This window comes from Peromyscus eremicus, chromosome 2 (assembly GCF_949786415.1).
Source record: "Peromyscus eremicus chromosome 2, PerEre_H2_v1, whole genome shotgun sequence".
Taxonomy (NCBI): Eukaryota; Metazoa; Chordata; class Mammalia; order Rodentia; family Cricetidae; genus Peromyscus; species Peromyscus eremicus.
Window position 1 is genome coordinate 28,726,827 of NC_081417.1, and position 19,508 is coordinate 28,746,334.

The window sequence follows — 19,508 nt, forward strand, 5'->3', positions numbered from 1 at the left end:
TTATTTCCCTAAAACCAGAACCAAACTTCAAGATTCCTATTGCAAAGGCTTTGGGGGTGCCTTTGGCTTTTCAAGGAAACAGCCCCTTTCCTGTCTTGCTCCCCGCCAAGTTGGCTCTGTTTTCCTCTATTGCTTCATTTACTACCCATTTCTTCTCAACCATGCATTTTTTGAGAGTGAGGGAGGACGTCTCTCCTAATGTCTTCTGCATTTCCCTGCATGTTAACACATGCTCTGTGTTAACAGATGTTCCACACATGCTCGTCCTTCAGTTGCTGAGCAGGGAGCGGCTGTCGTTCATGGGCAAACAACAGCGGCTGAGTTTGTCAGTCGACTTTGTCTTAGAGACTGAGTTTGGCTGGAGGTAGGAGCATGATGGAGCTCACTTCTTCCCTTGAAATTTACTGGCTTTGCATCATGCTGCAGGATGGAGTTTCTGGAATCTTTGGTGTGGCCTCCTCTTAAAGAAGACACCTGATGGTGCCAGGGGAAAAAGGAGATATTGCTTCTGTGTTTATCTGTATGTGCTCTTGCCTCCACCCTCAACAATAACTAGAGGTGAGTAAATAGGCTCCTAGAGTAGTGGAGAAAATAAGGGTTGGAATTCAAGCCTTGTGCTCCAGTTCTGGATCTAAGCAATCTTAGACAACATATTATACCTTCTGACCATGAGTTTGTTCATCTTAGATAGCATACCTTCTGGACATGAGTTTGTCTACAAATGGGGATAGAATATTATTGTAGTGCCTGAGGTGGTGTGTTGAGAAAGTGAAGTGTTGACACATTACTAATAAAGATTAATCATCATCAAGTTGATCCTTATTTTTTGACCCTTTAAAGGGCTATAGCTAAATGTGCTGGCTGGTTTTATGCCAACCTGACACAAGAGAGAGTCATGTGGAAAGAGGGAACTTCAACTGAGAAAACGTCTCCACCAGATTGGCCTGTAGGCTTGCCTGTGGGAGCATCTTCTTGATTAATGATTGACGTGGGTAGGCCCATCTCACTGGGGGCGGTGCCACCCGTGGGTGGGTGGTTCCAGAGGGTATAAGAAAGCAGGCTGAGCAAGCCCTGAGGAGCCAGCCAGTGAGTGGCACTCTTTCAATGGCTTGCATCAGCTCCTGCTTCCCAGGTTCCTTCCCCGACTTCCCTCATGATGGCTTGTGATGTTGAACTGTAAGCTAAACAAAGACTTTCCTCTCCACGTTGCTTTGATTATGATGCTTTACCACAGCAATAGAAAAAAAGATACTAAATGTGTGGAACTTTGATTCTTATCATTCCGATTCTTTAAAAAATATTCTTTCACTAACTTATTATATACGCGTGTGTATGTACTTTGATCATATCCTCCCCCATTATCGTCTTACTGAACTACTCAATGATCTACTTCTCAACGAGACCCCCCCTCATTTTCATAACTCTTTTTGTTTTTTTGTGGCTCACTGCATGTTTCTATTACTCACTTCACTCTTATCCCCAAACCACCAACCACAACCAGAACCCTTATTCTGTTCAAGAAGACTGGAAGTTGAGGTTAACTAAATGGGCTCTGGATCAAGGTAATTTATCTCCAGTTCACAATTTCTCCTCTTTCCTCACCTGTGAAAATGTGGATGATGATCCCTGTCATGTTCTTGGTGCAGTCACAGTAACAGTCACAGCGTTAGTCACAGTCAGTGTATGTTAGCCCAAAGCTGTCCTTCAAGGAACACATCTGCTACAGTGAAGACAAGGTAAGAGATGGTGTCTGGCTCCAGACGAGAGCCAGGGGCAGCAGAAGAGAAAGAAGTGTGTCATGTTCACACACACACACACACACACACACACACACACACACACACACACACACAAAGGCCTTTCATGGTGCAGAGCCGGCAAGGCAGAGGGAAGCTGTTGGCTGGTGAAAAATAAGTGATAGGAAATACGAAAAGAAAAAAATACCCATAATGAAACTATATGGCTAACTGGCAAGTTTGTCATGAGACAATCTTGAGGAATTAACAGGAAGGAAAGTTCAAGGAATGCTGGTTTGAGATCGACGTGGAAAGCGGCCGCAGTTTGTTCAGGGACAGCCAACAGTAACGGTGAGAAACCTTCTTTGATTTCTTAGCTAATTATCCTCAGGTAGAGTCTTCGTGGTTATAAAATTTATCAAAAGGGATAAATGTGTAACGATCTGGACAGAACAGCATCATATCTATGGACTTCCTCAGGAGCAATGCTCCAATTTTGATCTAGTTAGATGGGTAGCTTTGAAATTCTTTGCAGCCATGAGAGGCAGATATAGAAGCCTAGTGCTCCTTCTCAAGTGGCATGCATGCATGCAAGTATGAGACAGTGTGTGTGTGTGTGTGTGTGTATGAGTGAGTGTGTGCATGCATGCAAGTACGAGAGTGTGTGTGTGCATGAGTGAGTGTGTGCATGCATGCAAGTATGAGAGTGAGTGTGTGCATGCATCCAAGTATAATAATGTGTGTGTGTATATTAGTGTGTGCATGCATGCAAGTATAAGACAGTGTGTATGTGTGTGTGTGTGTGTGTGTGTGCATGCATGCAAGTACGAGAGTGTGTGTGTGTGCATGAGTGAGTGTGTGCATCCATGCAAGTATGAGAGTGTGTGTGCATGAGTGAGTGTGTGCATGCATGCAAGTATGAGAGTGTGTGTGCATGAGTGTGTGCATGTATGCAAGTATCAGAATGTGTGTGTGTGCATGAGTGAGTGTGTGCATGCATGCAAGTATGAGAATGTGTGTGTGTGCATGAGTGAGTGTGTGCATGCATGCAAGTATGAGAGTGTGTGTGTACATGAGTGAGTATGTGCATGCATGCATGCAAGTATGAGTGTGTGTGTGCATGCATGCAAGTATGAGCGTGTGTGTGTATGCATAATTGAGTGTGTGCATGCATGTAAGTATGAGAGTGTGTGTGTATGAGTGAGTGTGTGCATGCATACGTGTGTGTGTGTGTGTGTGTGTGTGTGTGTGTGTCTCTCTCTCTCTCTCAGTGTGTGAATTTGTCTTAGGTAAGATGTAATACAGCTTATAAACATCACACACTGCAATTGTGTATGTTTCTTATTTTTTATATCTCATTTTCAGAAAACTTTCAACAAATGTAATCCAGTTCTTTTTAAAGCTGCTTAATTCCTCAATGTCAGTCTTCAACTCGGAAAAATAAATTCATCTGAAATACTGACTTTCATCTATTTGTTTAACTATTAAACTTCAAAACTCAAGGCTGATAGAAAAAAAAAATACTCCTTTCTCTGCCTGTTTGCCATGTGAAGAACTTCAGACTCTCCTGGAGGATTTTGAAGTGAGGATAGTGGCTACATTTTCTCAAAGCAAAGCACATTTTTTACAATATGGTATGACCTTGTGAGGCTTTAAATAATATTGGTGCTTCCACGCAAGACTCCTCCTTTTCATTTTTCCATGTTTATGAGAAAGTGGGAGTACACCATCTGAATTCTATAGCCTACAAAGTTGACAAAATATTGAGGGTTTTATATGTAGATTATTATAGGCCATATCTAATCTGAAACATACTTGTAAATACGAGCACCAATTTTTCTCAAGTATCTATAGTTACATCATAAATATAACCCCTTGTTTATATACCATGTGTTTTTATTAATTGCTCTTTTGAATAGCAAGGATGTTGGAAATTGAAGTGGGAGAGCAGAGCAAACAGCAAGGAGATTGGAGGATGGGGTGACTGAGCAGAAGGCAAGAGAGCTGGGGTCTGGGGAAACAGATGGGTCAATAGCATTTTAGGAATGGTGTGTGTGTGTGTGTGTGTGTGTGTGTGTGTGTGTGTGTGTGTGTATGTGTGCCAACGTGCATGTGAGCTCGAGCTTGTGTATTGAAATTGTCCCTTTCCTTCCTCTTCAAGAGGCCTAAGTGTAGACTTGTATGTCTGGAGTCGTTTCTAATTTCTATTGACTTAACTGACATCTTATGTTGATGAACCTTCCAGGATAGGCAAGAAGACTCAATTTTACTGACGTTACCTACATTGGTAAAGTACGATGAGGTATTAATGTCAGGGAAATGTGAACAGAAAGAAATATAAGAAAATTCACTCTGACTTTCCTTACCTTCCTTGCTTATGGGATTTTGACCCAGATGAAATGCGTTAACTATTAAATTCTGGCCTTGCTCGGAATGGATTTGTCTTGGAGATTTACTACATGGGCAGCTGTGTAGGACATCAGCCTTCCTTCTGCTACCAAGAATTATTGAGTAGTGACCGTTTCTATAGTTCCAAATACTTTCCAATGTTGCCATTATGTGTAGAAATTAACATAAGAATCAAAATGTTTAATCTTAAAATTATTTTTCTTAGTGTTTTCATGATTGGCTCAGGGAATCAGAGAAGGTGATGAATTTCTTTTTAAATTGTCAAATGCTTAGTATTCAGTTGCTTGCCTAGTTCTCTCAGGGAGCAGCACATAATTAGGCATTATTTCCCTATTTTGTAATGGTGAGAATTATATTAATACTGCAGAATCCATGAGCAGTTTGCTCAGGGCTTCTCGGGCGGTGAGCAGAGCAGGGTCAAAGCCACAATCATCTAACCCATGCATCTTCGCACCGCTGCGGCTCTCTCTCTCCCACCCGGAACAGGCAGGTCCAGCCACAGCGTTTTTTTGGAACTGAGGTGCTGCCTTTTCATTTGCATGGGGCTTGGCCTCCGCGGTGTTCCACGTTAGGGAGCTTTGTCTTTCTAATCCATCTCTCCAAAGCAGCTTTTCAGCACTTATGGGTTTTGGGCTTGGCGTTTCCTCATCTGTCTCAATAAGGCTGACTCGGAGGTGGAGGGTCAAGATGACCCTTGCAGAGGTAACTGGAAGTGAGGTCAAGCAATTTGATTTCTCCCTGTCTCTCATCAGCCCTTTCGTGTTTTCTGTGTCTGTCTCTTGGGGTACCTGTGCTGGGCCCAGGGGTTCTCTCAGATGGGTGATTGCTGTCTTGGGACACTACCCATCATCTTCCACTGAAGAAGCTTAGGTCAGGAAAGTTGAGCAGGGACACTGATGGAATTCGGGGTAACTTCATTGCTACTTCTCAGGAAGAAGGCTCAAGGCTGCTCAACAGGGTTCTGATATCCAGCCCCTCAAAGTAGTACATGCTGTTGCCTGAGGGATTCAATCATCATTTCTATTCGCTTTCCGTTATTTTAAATGTATCTTTCAAAAGCAAATGATTTCCGATTCAGACCGTGTTTCTCGTTCCCTTCTTTACTCATTTTAAATACACGCTCATTGGTATTTACATGGGACACCCCGCCCCCCAATCAGTGTGTGGTGGTGCACACATGTAATCCCAGCAGTTGGGAAGTTGATGCAGGAAGAACAAATACATTTGAGGTCAGTCTGGGCTATAGAGTGAAGACGCGCGCGCACACACACACACACACACACACACACACACACACAAACACACAGAGATAGAGAGAGACAGAGATAGAGATAGAGACAGAAAGAGATACAGGCACAGACACACACACACACACACACACACACACACACACTCATAGCTATTATATCTAATGATAAAAGAACACAAGCACTTGCATTTATACAGTTACTTGACAAACACATTTACTTCCTGGGTCCCGACAATCACTTTCTGATATAGACAAGGCAGCTAGCATTGTTATTTGACTGGTGCTTAATTAGAGGCACAAAGGAAATCACCAGGGCCAAGGTGTAGTGAGAACGAAGAAGCCAACTCAGCTGCACTGAAGAGGGGCTGTTCTTTTGAGTTGTGATGCAGAGGTAGAGGAAGGAGCCCTCCTGCTGCAGGGCCACTGGGCTCCCCACTGGTAACTACTATGTTGTGTGTTTTACTCTGGTATGGGTCTAGACCAGTGCATTAGCACCACCTAGAAACTAGATAGGAGAATTCCTGGGGCCAGCTTCAGACCCTCAGGTCAGAACCTCTTCCCAAGGGGCTGCTGATGCTCAGGATGCCCTGACTCACGTTTTAACCAAAGGGTTCCAAGTGAAAGTGGCTTGGAGCATGATCTCAGTCCTTCCTAACTGATGTTATACTATTATGCACTGACTTGTCAGATAGTTTGGGTGGTATAACAGAACTGTTAAAATGGAGAAGACTTCTGTGCAGTTATACTCTTGCTATTACCTTTCTATTTTGTTAGTATGTATAAGATCTTGTTATTTTCAAAATAGTAAATTACCCAAGGGTGAGGAGCAGACTAATTTATATTCTTAGAATACATGGCACAGGCTTCTGAACAGAGTGAGCACTCACATTTTAAAAGTATTTTTTTTTTTTTAAATTTAAGGGCTATTAAATGTCATTCTTAGTGACATTAGCTGTCAATGATTTTGGGCTGCAGACAACTATACCTAACATGTAGTTTTCCTCTTTATGTGTGCTTGACTTTAGGACAAAGGAGAAAGTACTAACTGTAATTAGTTTTCTATTCACATCTAATCTATATTGAAATGGATCTATATCTACCTTGGTCACTCATGTTTTCTGGTCTTACTCTACACTTGACTGAATACATTCTTCTAAGTTTAAATTTACTGATCCTTAATAGAGTGACTTGTATGTTATGACCAAAGCACAGGGATTACATGAAATTTTTAAAAAATTAAAAAAAGGATGGATGGAACAAGTAAATATTTTCCCATACAGACAGATCATGCTGTCTAATTAAAAATATTTATTTTATGTGTACAGGTGTTTTGTATGCATGTCTGTCTGTGTACCACCTGTGTGTCTAGTGCCTACAGAGGCCTCTGGGGCATCCCCTGGGACTAGCATTACTGATGGTTGTGAGCTACCATGTAGGATCTGGGAATCGAACCTGGGTTCTCTGGAAGTGCAACCAGGGCTCTCAACTGCTGAACCATCGATTAAAAACAAACAAAACCCAAACAATCTCTAATCTTCTATGCTTATCTGCTCCTTTCTTAAAATGATAAAAGGAAGAATTTGCTCTGGCTGAAGTAGAATAAAAAGGTAATTTTTCAATAGACAGGAATGGGTCCTGCCATAGACTTGAATTGACTATGGTAATTTTTATCGGCTATTAGGAGGATGTCAGCTGGTACCTTGCTATGGAGCCACAAGCATCTTGCTATGGAGCTACAAACGGCCATAGATATTTGTGTTGGAAGTAACAGAGAATGCTACAGGAGTAAATATTTCATGTTAGACTGCGTCCTGAGGCGGGGATCCTGGGAGGCTGCCTTCAGTCTAACTTCACAGTCCCTCAGTTCCCTTAGGTGTCTGGTGCTTCCTGACACCAGAGGTGGGGTTTCCTGGCCTCAGTTTTCTAAGTCAATATATATTATCAGTTGTTTTTCCCCCAGGGAAGTTAGGTTTCTTCTAAACTGGAAGACTATTAGGTTTACTGTGAGTAACTTTATTCAATAGGAATTAAACTTTATGGCTGATGTACATAGAAATATAAAATCTTCTAAAAAGAGTGAAAAGATTACTAACCACAATTTAATGTATACTTTAAAATAACTCTTATAAAATGTTTTTGGGGATAAGATTTAAAAATATTTCATCTAATTATCTTTATCTTGACACAGGACATTTAATAGACTCATAGGCTCACAGTGTTGATAATTTGTTGTTTCTTGAACAACAGAGAACACAGCATAGACTCCAAAACCCCAAGTATAATTGTTGCAGTGTTACTGCAATGCCTCTTGAAGAGGCATTGTGACCTCTTGTGACCTAGCAAAAATGAAATTCAGTGGTAGACAATGTCCTGCACTATCGAAACAACTCATTCTTAATGTGTTATTTGAGAACCATAATTATCCATTTCTTGTCAAAAGCCAAATTTTGGAACTTATAATTTTCCTAAGGTCAACAACACTGGAAATGTATAAATTCTTAAGGATTTTGTTCTGCTTTATAGCATGACGTGGGGCTTCTCCCAGGCACAAGTCCTAGGTGTACTGTTTCCAGGGGACCAGCATGGTGAGTGCCAGGATGCATTAATTAACCTTTACATCGACGTAAAAGAGTTTGCGAGAACAAATGTACACAAAGTGTTACCTTCAATCATGACTAATAAAAATGGGTTATTATAAACACAGGTTCTACTACTGCAAATGTCTCCCTGACAAATGGCAAGGCCTGATTCTTTCATTAAAGATAATTAAAAAATTGTACAAGGGAATCAGAGCCTCCCACAGATCTCTCCTGCCCACCTGCTTCTGAACTAGTAAGATAATCTTGAAATAATATATAGTTTTATTAAATGTAGATGCCTAGGTTGTATTTCTTTTAGATCTAACTTTCCTTCACAAAACTAAAGATTGAAATTGAATACCTGGTGTCTATGGAAGGGATGAAAGATGCAGTTTGTCTGTACCAAAAAAATGATTCTGAAAGCAACACTACAGCAAAATTGTTCATTACAGGACTAACTAAGCTCTTGCTCAAGGTCTTCAGCTTACATTTTTGTCATCTCCAAATGTTATTTCTAAAACTGCCAGGATTAACCATTTAGTACCCATAACCTCTGTAATGCTGTCTTAGCATTCCTTTCTTAAAAACAAAAACAAAACACAAAACAACCCTCCTAAAAACGAACATATTAACAGCTGCAACCATCTAAAGCAGGAGTTCTCAACCTGTGGGTCTGGACCCCTTTGGGGGTCACATATCAGATAGCCTGCATATCAGATATTTACATTACCATTCATAACAGTAGCAAAATTACAGTTATGAAGTAGTAATGGAGTTTTTTTTTTTTAATGGTTAGGGGTCACCACAACATGAAGAATTGTGTTAAAGGGTCACAGCATTAGGAAGATTGAGAACCAGTGATCTAAATTCTCCAGCCTCCAGAGATCTGGAAAGGCCTGAGTTGAGCTGTTGAAAACGACAACAAACCAAAGGTTAACCTTACTCCAGTTTTGGACTGTCACTGCCATCTGTGCTAATTTTCATTTGGGATGATGATTTTTTTGTTTGTTTGTTTTGAGGTTTCCCTGTGTAGCTTTGAAGCCTGTCCTGGAACTCACTCTGTAAACCAGGCTGGCCTCAAACTCATAGAGATGGGATGATATTTTTAATTGTCTATTGGAGGCATTTTGTGTTTAGTATCTTTTTTTTTTTTCAGGCCAGAATTTCCAGAAATGTAGCAATACCTTCGTGGCCTGCCACCCACTTCATGGGTGAACTGACATGATATTTTTGATGATATTCCTTGAAGACCTATTTTCCCTTCTAGGCCACCTTTCTTTAGAAGAGTAATACTGAATAATGGAGGCCCTTTATGGACTTAAGGAAGAAGAAGAAAAATTATTCACCTATTTATGTTAAATTAGGGTCTTACAGGATAGCCCAGGCTGGCCTTGAACCCAAAACTCTCCTTCCTCAACATCCTGAGTGATGGGATTTATAGGCATGTGATACCATACCAAGCCTAATCTGTTTTCTGACATAGGGACATTATAACCCAGCAAATTCCTTATACTTTAGTGAGTTCTTAATACTTCTTTTCATGCAGTATCCAGGATGAAATACTCTGTTGGAATAATCTGAATAAGTAATAACTATGCATAAATACTAACTTCAGTATGGTTTAATCCTGTTTTACTTTACTTCCCATATGGACTATATATGCTGAGTTAACTGTCTAGTAAATTATGCATTATCCTATATCTAAAAGGTTCTGGGTTGAATTTCTGTTTTGCATATTATTTGTGAATAACATTAATCTTGTATGATTTATTATCCCTTTTTCACTGTGCCACAAGCAATTTTCTTTTCAGAGACACATGCACGCATAGAGCCAAACTCTTATTTCTCCCACAATTTGTCTTGAAGGTCTTCTGTTGAGTCCTTTAATATAAATATATTTGAAACAATCTAATTAAGAAAGGGTGATAGCACAGAATACATAATCCTCAGAGGAATTAAATCCCTACGCATATGAGTTTGGAAGTGAAATATTCTGTAATCCATTGCCGCAGATTTAAAAGTCTTAAGACAAAACAGATCACAGCTTTGTGTTCTAACAGTGCTGGCTTGGTGGTCAGAACTGGCATCAGTCAGCAGGTTGTTAGAACTGAAGACTCGCCTCCAGCCCGTCCTACCCCATCAGGTTCTAACTGCAATGAAAACTCCACTAAAATTTGAGAAACACCTTAATATGATACTATTAAATACTTTAGAGGTAGACTACAGTTATATAAAAGGTATAAAAAAGAACTTTCCTTCTGTTGAACATTGAAACAATTTACTTTGATAACCATCAAAATTAGTTTATACTTATCTGTTTCTTCTTCCTTAAAATGGGTATCAATTGTTTACTAGATCAATAAAACTAGTCTAAGGTTTTAAGACTAATTTTTTGTCATCTTTCAAGAATCACCAACTATATATATGTATACACACACACACACACACACACACACACACACATATATATATATATATACTTATAAACATATATAAGCCATGATTGTTGAAAATGCACAGAAATTAGATGGAAATCTTATTGGTTTAAAAAGGTATCCTTTAAGAACATGGGAAAGCAGTTGTGGTCAGCTTGGGTGTGCCACCTCAGGATCATGTTCTTCTGCCTACTTTACTACTTCCTCTAAGGTGAGGCCTCAGACATTAGAACTGTCCTCAGCATGGGGCATATTTAAATAAATGAATAAGTAAACATGATCTTAATTTATGCCTTTACTTACAAATTAAAACATCTGTTGCTAAATAATTTTGCTATTACTACTGACATTTTCTACCATTTATACACCATGCAACCCCAGAAGTAACATAAATGATACAATAATTATGCTGTAATGAAACTGGAAAGAAAGATCATAAGGGACTAATTATCCAGGGCTCTGCCAACTTGTAGATTACAATCACTCATCTTACTGTAGAGATGTGCATGCCCTTCTCATTCACTAGGGTAAACCATGGCATTACTTTATTAAATCAACAATTGAATGACTCCAATAAAAGAAAAGATTTTATTTAACAGTTAATGTTTGAAGCCAGGTTTAAATTATTCTTAGAGAAACTGATTGCCCTCTAGTGGGGTGAAAAGTTAGTGCAGACTCCATGGTCTCCCGATTGAGAGAACCAGGAAGCAAATAGCTTTGGCTCTGGAAGCATTTATATTACTAACTATTGAGTGTTTTCTTGTGGACCAGCACATTTTACATATTGTTACAGATTGCATGGTAACAATAATGTGTGTTTTCCCACAAACAAAAGAAAGCTGGTGGAAGCTGGGGGTTAACCATCGGTGTGGGGCTGGCCACACCCAGGTCTGGGTTTGTGCTGTTAGCTGCCACGTGCTCTGAGACCAGTTTTATCTAGCCTTATGCAAGCAACTAGGAATGACATGAATATACAATTCACCTTAGTTAAGGGAATAAAAAACATCAATGGATAGAGTAACAGCCATTTTCCTAAAGATGTATTTATCAATGAAAAGGCATTCAATATGGACTCACCTTCCATTTCATATTTAGTTATTTGGGTTTTATGTAAAAATCTTGCTTGATAGATATCATTAAATAATCACAGAACTAAGTAACTATTTTGATCCCAAATCACAAAGGGAAACTACTTTATCATATGAACCATCTTTATGACATCCCGGGAGGAGGAGGACATATCCCGAATCTACACAAAATGGAACTTCTTGCAGCATTTTTTTTTGTCAGTGACAAGCAGAAATTTGATGAAAGTCATTTCATGCCAAATGACCTAATGCTTATTTTTTCTAAATCACTATTTAATCCACAAGCAATTAAAAATTTAAAACCAAAAGTAATGATAACTCTTTTAAACACAAAGACGTGAAATCCTGCTAAAAATTTTAAATGACTAAGGAAAGTAGCAGTAGCTCTAACAAAAAGCATGTCTCCCTCCTGTCATAGAAAATTTACCCCAGATCTGTCTGTGAGTCAGTGAAAACCGTTAGGAATTCTGACGAGACAGAGGTCTGGATTTAAAATCTTTTCTAAACTACAAAGCATTCAGTCTTATTGATCATTTGAAAACAGGCTTTCCTTCATAGATCTTTAACAGGCACAGGCAAACACCACCAGACCCCCTGCTACACACCACCCTGCTAGCAACGGACAAGGTGCTTCGCTGGGCACAGCCATACTGGCTGCCACCCCCTCAGAGCATGACTTAGATACATGTCATCAATGGACAAAGCTCGGTTTGTTTCCTTCAGGTTTTTTTTTTTCTTCTTCTGAGATCCTGGTAAAATCTTCAGCTTTTTATTTATTTATTTATTTCTAGTTATTTATGCATCAATTTATACTGCAGCTCCATTTGAGAAGACAGTAGGCGATACAATATGTACTTAGCACAAACACGCTGAATGCATTAACTGTTTAATGAATCAGGAGAAAAGCACTTGCCTTGCAGATTAATTGATTACTCTTTACAGTTGGGATATTTAAAAAAAAAAAAAAAACAAAACCCAAAACCAAAATGGCTCTTTTCTCACTGCAGAGGTAGTGTTTCTCTTCACGTTCACAAGTGCAGCCTAATTATGGCAGAAAGACCTTGGCACCTGTCATCCGTGGGGTGGGAGTTTCATTGGTTGGCAGTTACCATTTCACGATCCTTGTTTCTGGGTAGAATTGAGACTGTATCAAAAAGCACTTTGAAGAGCAGATTTAGGGGAAAACAATGAAATTTGTGTGCTAAATCTATATTTAAATATTTATAGATATACCCTCTTGTGGAGGGGTATAATCTCAGTTATATATAGTTTTTGCCCATTGAAACCACAAACAATTCTCTGTGGAGAATTTTTCAGCGATCTTTGGCACACAGGCTGTCCTTAGCAAGTACCAGCACATACGTCCCAGCTTCACGAACATACATAACAGCGACGGGAAGCCAAAGCGTATTTGCTTTATAGAAACTTAAACGAATAACAGGAAACAAAATAATCTTTGGGTTGGGGGTGGGGAGGGAGCGGAGGCAGGTGAAGATGATAAAAAAGAATTAGTGGCAAGGGGTTAATTAGCATCAAAAGGGACCAGCATCCTTTTTGAACAAGTGAGACTAAGGGGAGAGCGAGTCTTGGAATAATAACCAGGATGACTTGGAATCACAGTTCTGGTGACGAGGAGTAACTAGCCAGTCGTCTGCAGCTGAAACCTCTCGGTGGGAGTACAATGCACGAAGATCACCCTCACCCTCATCAGAACCCCTCTGGACACGCGGATTGACTGCATATTGTGGCAAGCGGGAGTAGCTCAGGACACTGCGCAGAACCCTCTCCTGGGATGCTCCTGCGGGGGCGAGCGCCCAGTTCCGAAAAGGCGAGCGCTGCAGGGCTGGCGACGGTCCACGCGCGCGATCGCCACGTGCGCGCTCGCCGGGCTCGCTGCTCCGGGTCTAGCAGCGAGGGGTGCGGCCGAGCCACGCCCCACCGGAGGACCCTCAGTGGGGGTCTCTTTCCTGGAACACAGTGGGCCTTGGGCTTGGCCTGGGGAAAAGGTCCTTGGACTCTGTGGGCTGTGCGTGGGCGAGGACACCTTCCCGAACCACAGAGAAGGGGTCACCTCTGTGGTCCAGGGCCTGGCAGGGCGCGGCCGTGTCTTTGTGTGGCCGGGCGGGGCTCGCCTTTCTGCACCGCCATCCATCCTCTGGGAGGGGCTTGGCGCTGCAGGCCGCCAGCTAGGCCAGGTGTCTGCACACCCTGAGGGGTTCGGGGCTGTTCTGGAAAGAGGGGCTAGCAAGAGCGGTGCCCGGACTGCAGACTGTTCAGCAGCCCCACCCAAGTTCGTGTCCAGGCAGCCTGGAACCTGAGTCTCCCGGGCTCCGCGGACAGGGTGGGGCAGGGCAGGGTGGAGCCAGTCCACATCCTTTTCCCTGCTCCGTATCCACAACCCAACCCGGCCTGGGGGAGGGGGACTTCCAGTCGCTTCCCGGGTGCAGGCCCCTCCCAGTCTATCCACCCTTGGGCCACAGAGGCACAAGACCTATTCGGAACGAAGGCCCTGGATCTGAAATCTCCTGCGGTTTTACATAGCCCAAAAGATTTACTAGTAATTGGCCCTGTCCGACCCACAAAATGGAAATTGCACGTGGCCAATCTTAAAGACCTTGACCTCTTTTGCTTTATATCATGCTCACACATTTTTATCTGTATTATTTTCTGTACACCCTTCTAGATTCCCTAAGCTTTCACTCCCAGAAGCGATCTAAGGAGTTTGGAGTAACCTTTTTTCTTCTTTCCCTTTTCTTTTGGATATTATGTCTAAATATCCTATTTGACGTGGTTGTGAAAAATATGTTAACCCACCCTCCTCTAGCCCTACGGGAGAACAATGAGGCCAGGGTGGGGCAGCCGAGGTCAGCGGTCAGGTCTCCGGCATAAGCAGGCTGCTAGCGAGTGCGCGGGGCGTGGCGGGGCTCCTCTGTCCCCGCAGGGCTGGGTTCTCCGGTGTCGCGCTGCGCTCCCCACCCGGCCCCCTTTCTACTGAGGGCGCCGAGCTAGGTCCGGGTGGGGACCGCTTGACTCCACACAGGGTGGGGCGGTCCGCACAGTGTGCCCAGCGCTGCAGGTGCCCCCCCACCCCGGGGACCATAGCTCCACACACAAAGAAACCCCACCCGGGCGCCTTGGGAGCCCGGTCCCTCTACCCCTCCCCGCCGCGCACGCTTCTCCGCCCCTGCAGCTGCCCACGCGCCCTCCACGCCCTCCTCCTCCTTCCCCTCCCTCTCCCTAAAACAAAGGAGCTAAGGTCCTACCCCACCCCTCCGGCCGCCTTACCTCCCCGCACCGCGCCCCAAGACTAGCGGTTTTTCCAACTGAGACAATACCATTAAATGTGTCCGCTCCCCTCCCCCGTTCCCACCCATCTCTCAAACCGCCCGGATGGGACCGCTTTGACTTTGCATTTTCTCTTTTCTCCCAGCCTCACCCCCTTTCCGTTCAATTTTCTTTTTAAACTACAGAACGAATATAAGGCGTTACAAACCACTTTCTGAAATGTCCCTCCATCCCACTGAAGGCAGAGAGTTAAGGTAGCCCCCTCCCCTCCCATGGCGTTTTAATTTTAAATATGGAAGTAGAATAAAATTCTTACCCATCGGAGGGCAACTTATCTGCCTCTATGTTTTAAAAATAAATCATTTGCATTAGCTTTTCAAAGACCCCCTTCTTGCCCTCTCATCTCCTCCCAGAGCTGTCTTCGACCTTCCCAGCTCTCGTGTATCATGAATGTCTTTTCCTTTATAAAATTCCTGTTAATGTCTTCAGAGCCCCGAGAGAGAAGGGCTCCAGATTGAGCCTGGGGAAAGAGAAGCGCGATTCTTACCCATTGCTGTTTTAGCCATTGTAGGGATGTGCACGCGTTGAGCGGTGGCGAAGGCGAAGGAGAAGGGTCCAGCTGTAGCCGCGGAGAGAGCGAGAGAGGAGTCTGAGTAAGGCACTGAGTCTGCAGAGTGGGACCGTGCTAGAGAAAGAGCAAGAGGCAGGAGCCCATGAATAATTATCACGCAGAAGCTCAAGCAGATTGGCTCCCAGGGTCCCCTGACATGACTCCCGCAGAGTCAGAATCTTCAAGCATTAAATATTGATCGTCCAATGGTGCTGGAGTACAAAGTACCAGAATGCAGTTTGAAATGGAAATCAGCCCTTGCCTGGAAGCTCCCCCCATTTTGGAGCCCGATAGTACAGTCCAAGTGGAGTGGCGCCTTAGCCTGGAAGCCTCCTAGGAGCTAAGAACTGGGCTGTGCCTACCTGTACCCAGGAGGCTATACTTCGTTCAAACATGTGTCATTGCACAGATTGACAAAGAAAAGGAAAAGATTCAGGGGCTCGAGAAGTCATCCCAGTATGCCGAGTGTCGGAAAAATCTGTTTAAAGACTGAGTTGTTATCTAGCCTTTCACCTTTGGCCCTGTCCTTGGTGAATGCTGGCCCCCCCTAGTAGATGATGGACTTCCCAAACCAGCCCATGTCTGGCTGTGGTGGCAGCTCAGAAATGACCAGTGACACTGTTCTTTTCTTCTAGTGTAGTTAGACTCCGGAGTCCATGAACTCAGGGGAGTCTCATAGGAGGGGGAGGCCTGGCCTTTTCTTTCTTTAGCACAGAGGAGGGAATCTTGGACAACTTGGGCACAGAGATGTGTTCCACCTAAGGACACGATGCAAGAGAGTACGAGAACCTGGACTAGGCATGATTTTCCTGCATTCACAGCTGAGATTAAGCATTATGGCATGCAAGGGCCTGTGAAACCAGTTACAAACAAGACATCCATTTATTCACTTAAACAATACTTTTAGTGAATGTCCATTCTTAATTCAGACATTTATTGAGCATGTTCACAACACTGAAGCAGCAAGGATATGTTTTGGACTTGTGCGTATGAAATTTTTTCATCCACATTACTGAATTCTATTGTACCTAAATCCGTGGAGAAATTGTGGCTTAGGTATTTAAAACTAGCAAGGAATAGCTAATTCCATCTCAGAGATGGAAAAAAAAAAAAAAAAAAACCAAAAAAAACCCCAGAACACTGTTGCATTCATGAACACGTATGAAACATTGTCTAATTTTAAAAGTATTCAATTAAGATTTCTCCCATTAGTAAGCTTTTTGGTAGCTATTAAATTACATTGTAAAATTTCTTTTTGGCATAGTGCACAGTATGACGTTTAAATGCGGGGGTGGGGGGAGGGAGGGCGGAGAAGCAGAGCACTCTCCTTGGTGCTGAAAACCCTGCAGTTCCTATTAACTTGTACAGGCATTTTAACACTCTGGATGACTTGCTTTATGATAGGAAGCTACTGGAACGACAGCATTTCTGACCTGCTGAATCACTGGAAAAATAAAAAATAAAGTGGAGATCAATAGAATTATTTCTTGAGCTGCAAGATCAGAAATTATTGTTCCTGTCATTGAACAGGCCTACGACGATGATACAGCGAGAGTATAGTATGGAAACTGGCAGGGTCTGGAAATAAATTACCATTTTCTCCCTCTCAAAATCCATTTCCCAGTATAAATGTGAGAGCATCTCCCTTCTCACGAGGGTCGTTAGCAGCCATAGGATGAGGGATCTTCAGCATGCCCGTGTGACTAATATCCTTCTCCACCACACCCTTCTTCCCAGGCTGTGTCATCCCTATACATTCTTCAACTTCCTTGGAGGACAGGGCCTTCAGTCATGACATAATGTCTTTAACAGCTACAATTGGCAGTTCAATGAGATCTATTGCACTTGTGAGCACAAAACAAAACACTTGCTCCACTGTCCTCATTTTTCACTCTCTGGTGAGAAGGAAGTCAGTGCATACAGGGGCAAATAGCGAACGAGTGGCTTAAAAATGTTTTCTCTTGGCTTTTGGGTGCTAACCACCTCACTGCAGCTTTGTAGGATTTTTCCAATAATGTCAAGTAGAGAGGGGATAGGTTGATATAAATTACTGCAAAACAGGAAGATAATGAGTTGTTGTCAACTGGAAGAGAGTTTAAAATGAATTAAAAGATCTGGGTCTGTATTAACTAATGCCTTTTATGTTCTTTTCACATTGCAGTGTGCTACCATGCTTCTTGTTCTGGGAAATTATGGTAAAATAGGAACAGGGAAATTATTTTCCATTCAGTACTTTGTCGGTTTACTCCCTTCGTCTGCTCGTTCATCGATCCTACAGCTACCTGTTTAATGAAGTTTTAGGCTTTTTATATTATGAACTCAGCTAAGCTTCTCCTTATTGTTTAAAAAGTATAAAATGAAGAAAAACACAGACCTCTTCCTGTAGTAAAATGCTATTAACTTTGGAAGATGACGCTCATCTTTTGAATCAGCTAGGGCACAATTGCTTGCAAATAATAGAAAGAAAAATGCAACCAAACAACCACACATTGCTTCTGAAAATGAAGTGGAATTTCTTGGCTCATGTAACTATAAAAACAGTACATTCTAGTCATCTTTTCCTGAAGCAAATGCTTTTGATGGTGACTGGAAATCTGTCAGCTTAAAGAACTGGCACCCCAAAAGTCCACTATAGAATAAGGACAGTAGCACAAGAATGTTTGGATAACTGACCAGTCACCATATATAATAAGTGTCTTGCATCATGGTAGACACACAATAAATTGTGGGTTCTGTGACTGTGTTTATGGCTTCTAACATACTCAAACATTTAAAGAGTAAGGGCTGAGTGACAAATAGCTTTATTAGTTTCCCAATAACACTTGGATTCATGATTCACATGATAGATAAATAAATGCTTACAACCAGAATGATAATAAACAACAACACATTGTTGAGATGATTAACAAAGACTGAGCTCTGTGAAACCATATCAGTGCTTACAAGCACTTTTGCTGAGTCCATGTTGAAAGCATATATCAGACGGTTCCATATTGTTTATTTATATCTTGTTCATTCCTCAAAGGACAGAAGTGGATAGGATTCACACTAGCAGGAGAAAAATGGCAATTTTTGTTTCCTTCGATGAGAACAGCTGAAGTTGTGGAAGTCAAAGTTGTATTAATGGCCCTTTTTATTTCTCTAATTCAGCCTCTTGTACTTGTCTTTGAGGAGAGGCCCGAGGGGTTGGTTTCTTTCCCAACTGGAGAATAACAGTTGTTTTAGGTGCTGATGTCATCTAATACAGTCAATACAATAAAACATCTAATACAATGCTACACTCGAGTTGTTTGGATCTGACTTCATCTGACTACAAAGAAAAACTGAAAGAAAAGAGTTGCAGATGTTTTTTAGGTGTTTAGAAATTTAGGATGTTTTGTAGTTACAAAATCACATGTGAAAAAATAGCTAATTGGTTAGTAGTTTTATTTTTGACATGTGTATATCTGCATAGATTAGTCGGAAATAAAAGCATATCTTGTAGCAGAAATGTACAATATGCCTTATTTGACAAGAAAGTCAATCCACAGAGAGATCTGTGTTCTTTGCTAACAATGCAATCTGTGTTGTTTAGCAATATGTTAGCATTACTTTTCCTCATTATTAGCTTTTTGGGAATTTAATACAATATATTTTGATTATATTCACTCCTGCACCAACTCCTCTCAGATATCCCCTTCCCTACCTACCCAACCTTGTGTCCCCTTTTTTGTGGATCTTGGTTGACTACCAGGAGCCACATACCTAAAGAGAAATAATACTCCTCTAAGAAGCTGTCCGTTGCCAAAAGCTCCTTTTCTAAGGGTGGAACATTGTGCCTACCTTCTCTCTCCATGCTGATGCTCTGTCTCGCTTGAGCTTTTGTATGTCTTCTGTCCGCTGTCACTTGTCCTGTGAGTTCCTATATGCCACTTCACTGCTGTGTCCAGAAATCATAAGTAGTTGTCATCTATCTCTGCCTTACAATCTTTCCATGTTTGTCTTACCACTGTTTTGAAATGAGGAATAAACAGTATTTTATTGTTTCCCTAAAAAATTAATTATCTACAACTGAAGAACATTTAGTTAATCCTTATGTCCTTTTCTGTACCTAAGGTTTTCTTTATGCCTCTGTGGG

General features: G+C 41.9%; 1 protein-coding gene and 1 long non-coding RNA gene across 2 annotated transcripts in view; one reads left to right on the top strand and one right to left on the bottom strand.

Annotated features, from left to right (window-relative positions):
- Stmn2 (stathmin 2) overlaps nucleotides 1-15,441 on the bottom strand; it is a 54,218-nt gene extending 38,777 nt beyond the window's left edge. Inside the window, exon 1 of the mRNA XM_059255671.1 lies at nucleotides 15,329-15,441. Coding sequence (XP_059111654.1) covers nucleotides 15,329-15,347 — 19 coding nt within the window. The 5' untranslated portion in view covers nucleotides 15,348-15,441. The remainder of the gene's footprint in view (nucleotides 1-15,328) is intronic.
- The window catches only part of LOC131904579 (uncharacterized), a 41,400-nt gene that overhangs the window by 1,613 nt on the left and 20,279 nt on the right, over nucleotides 1-19,508 (top strand). Inside the window, exon 2 of the long non-coding RNA XR_009377764.1 lies at nucleotides 427-558. This is a non-coding gene — a long non-coding RNA (uncharacterized LOC131904579). The remainder of the gene's footprint in view (nucleotides 1-426; nucleotides 559-19,508) is intronic.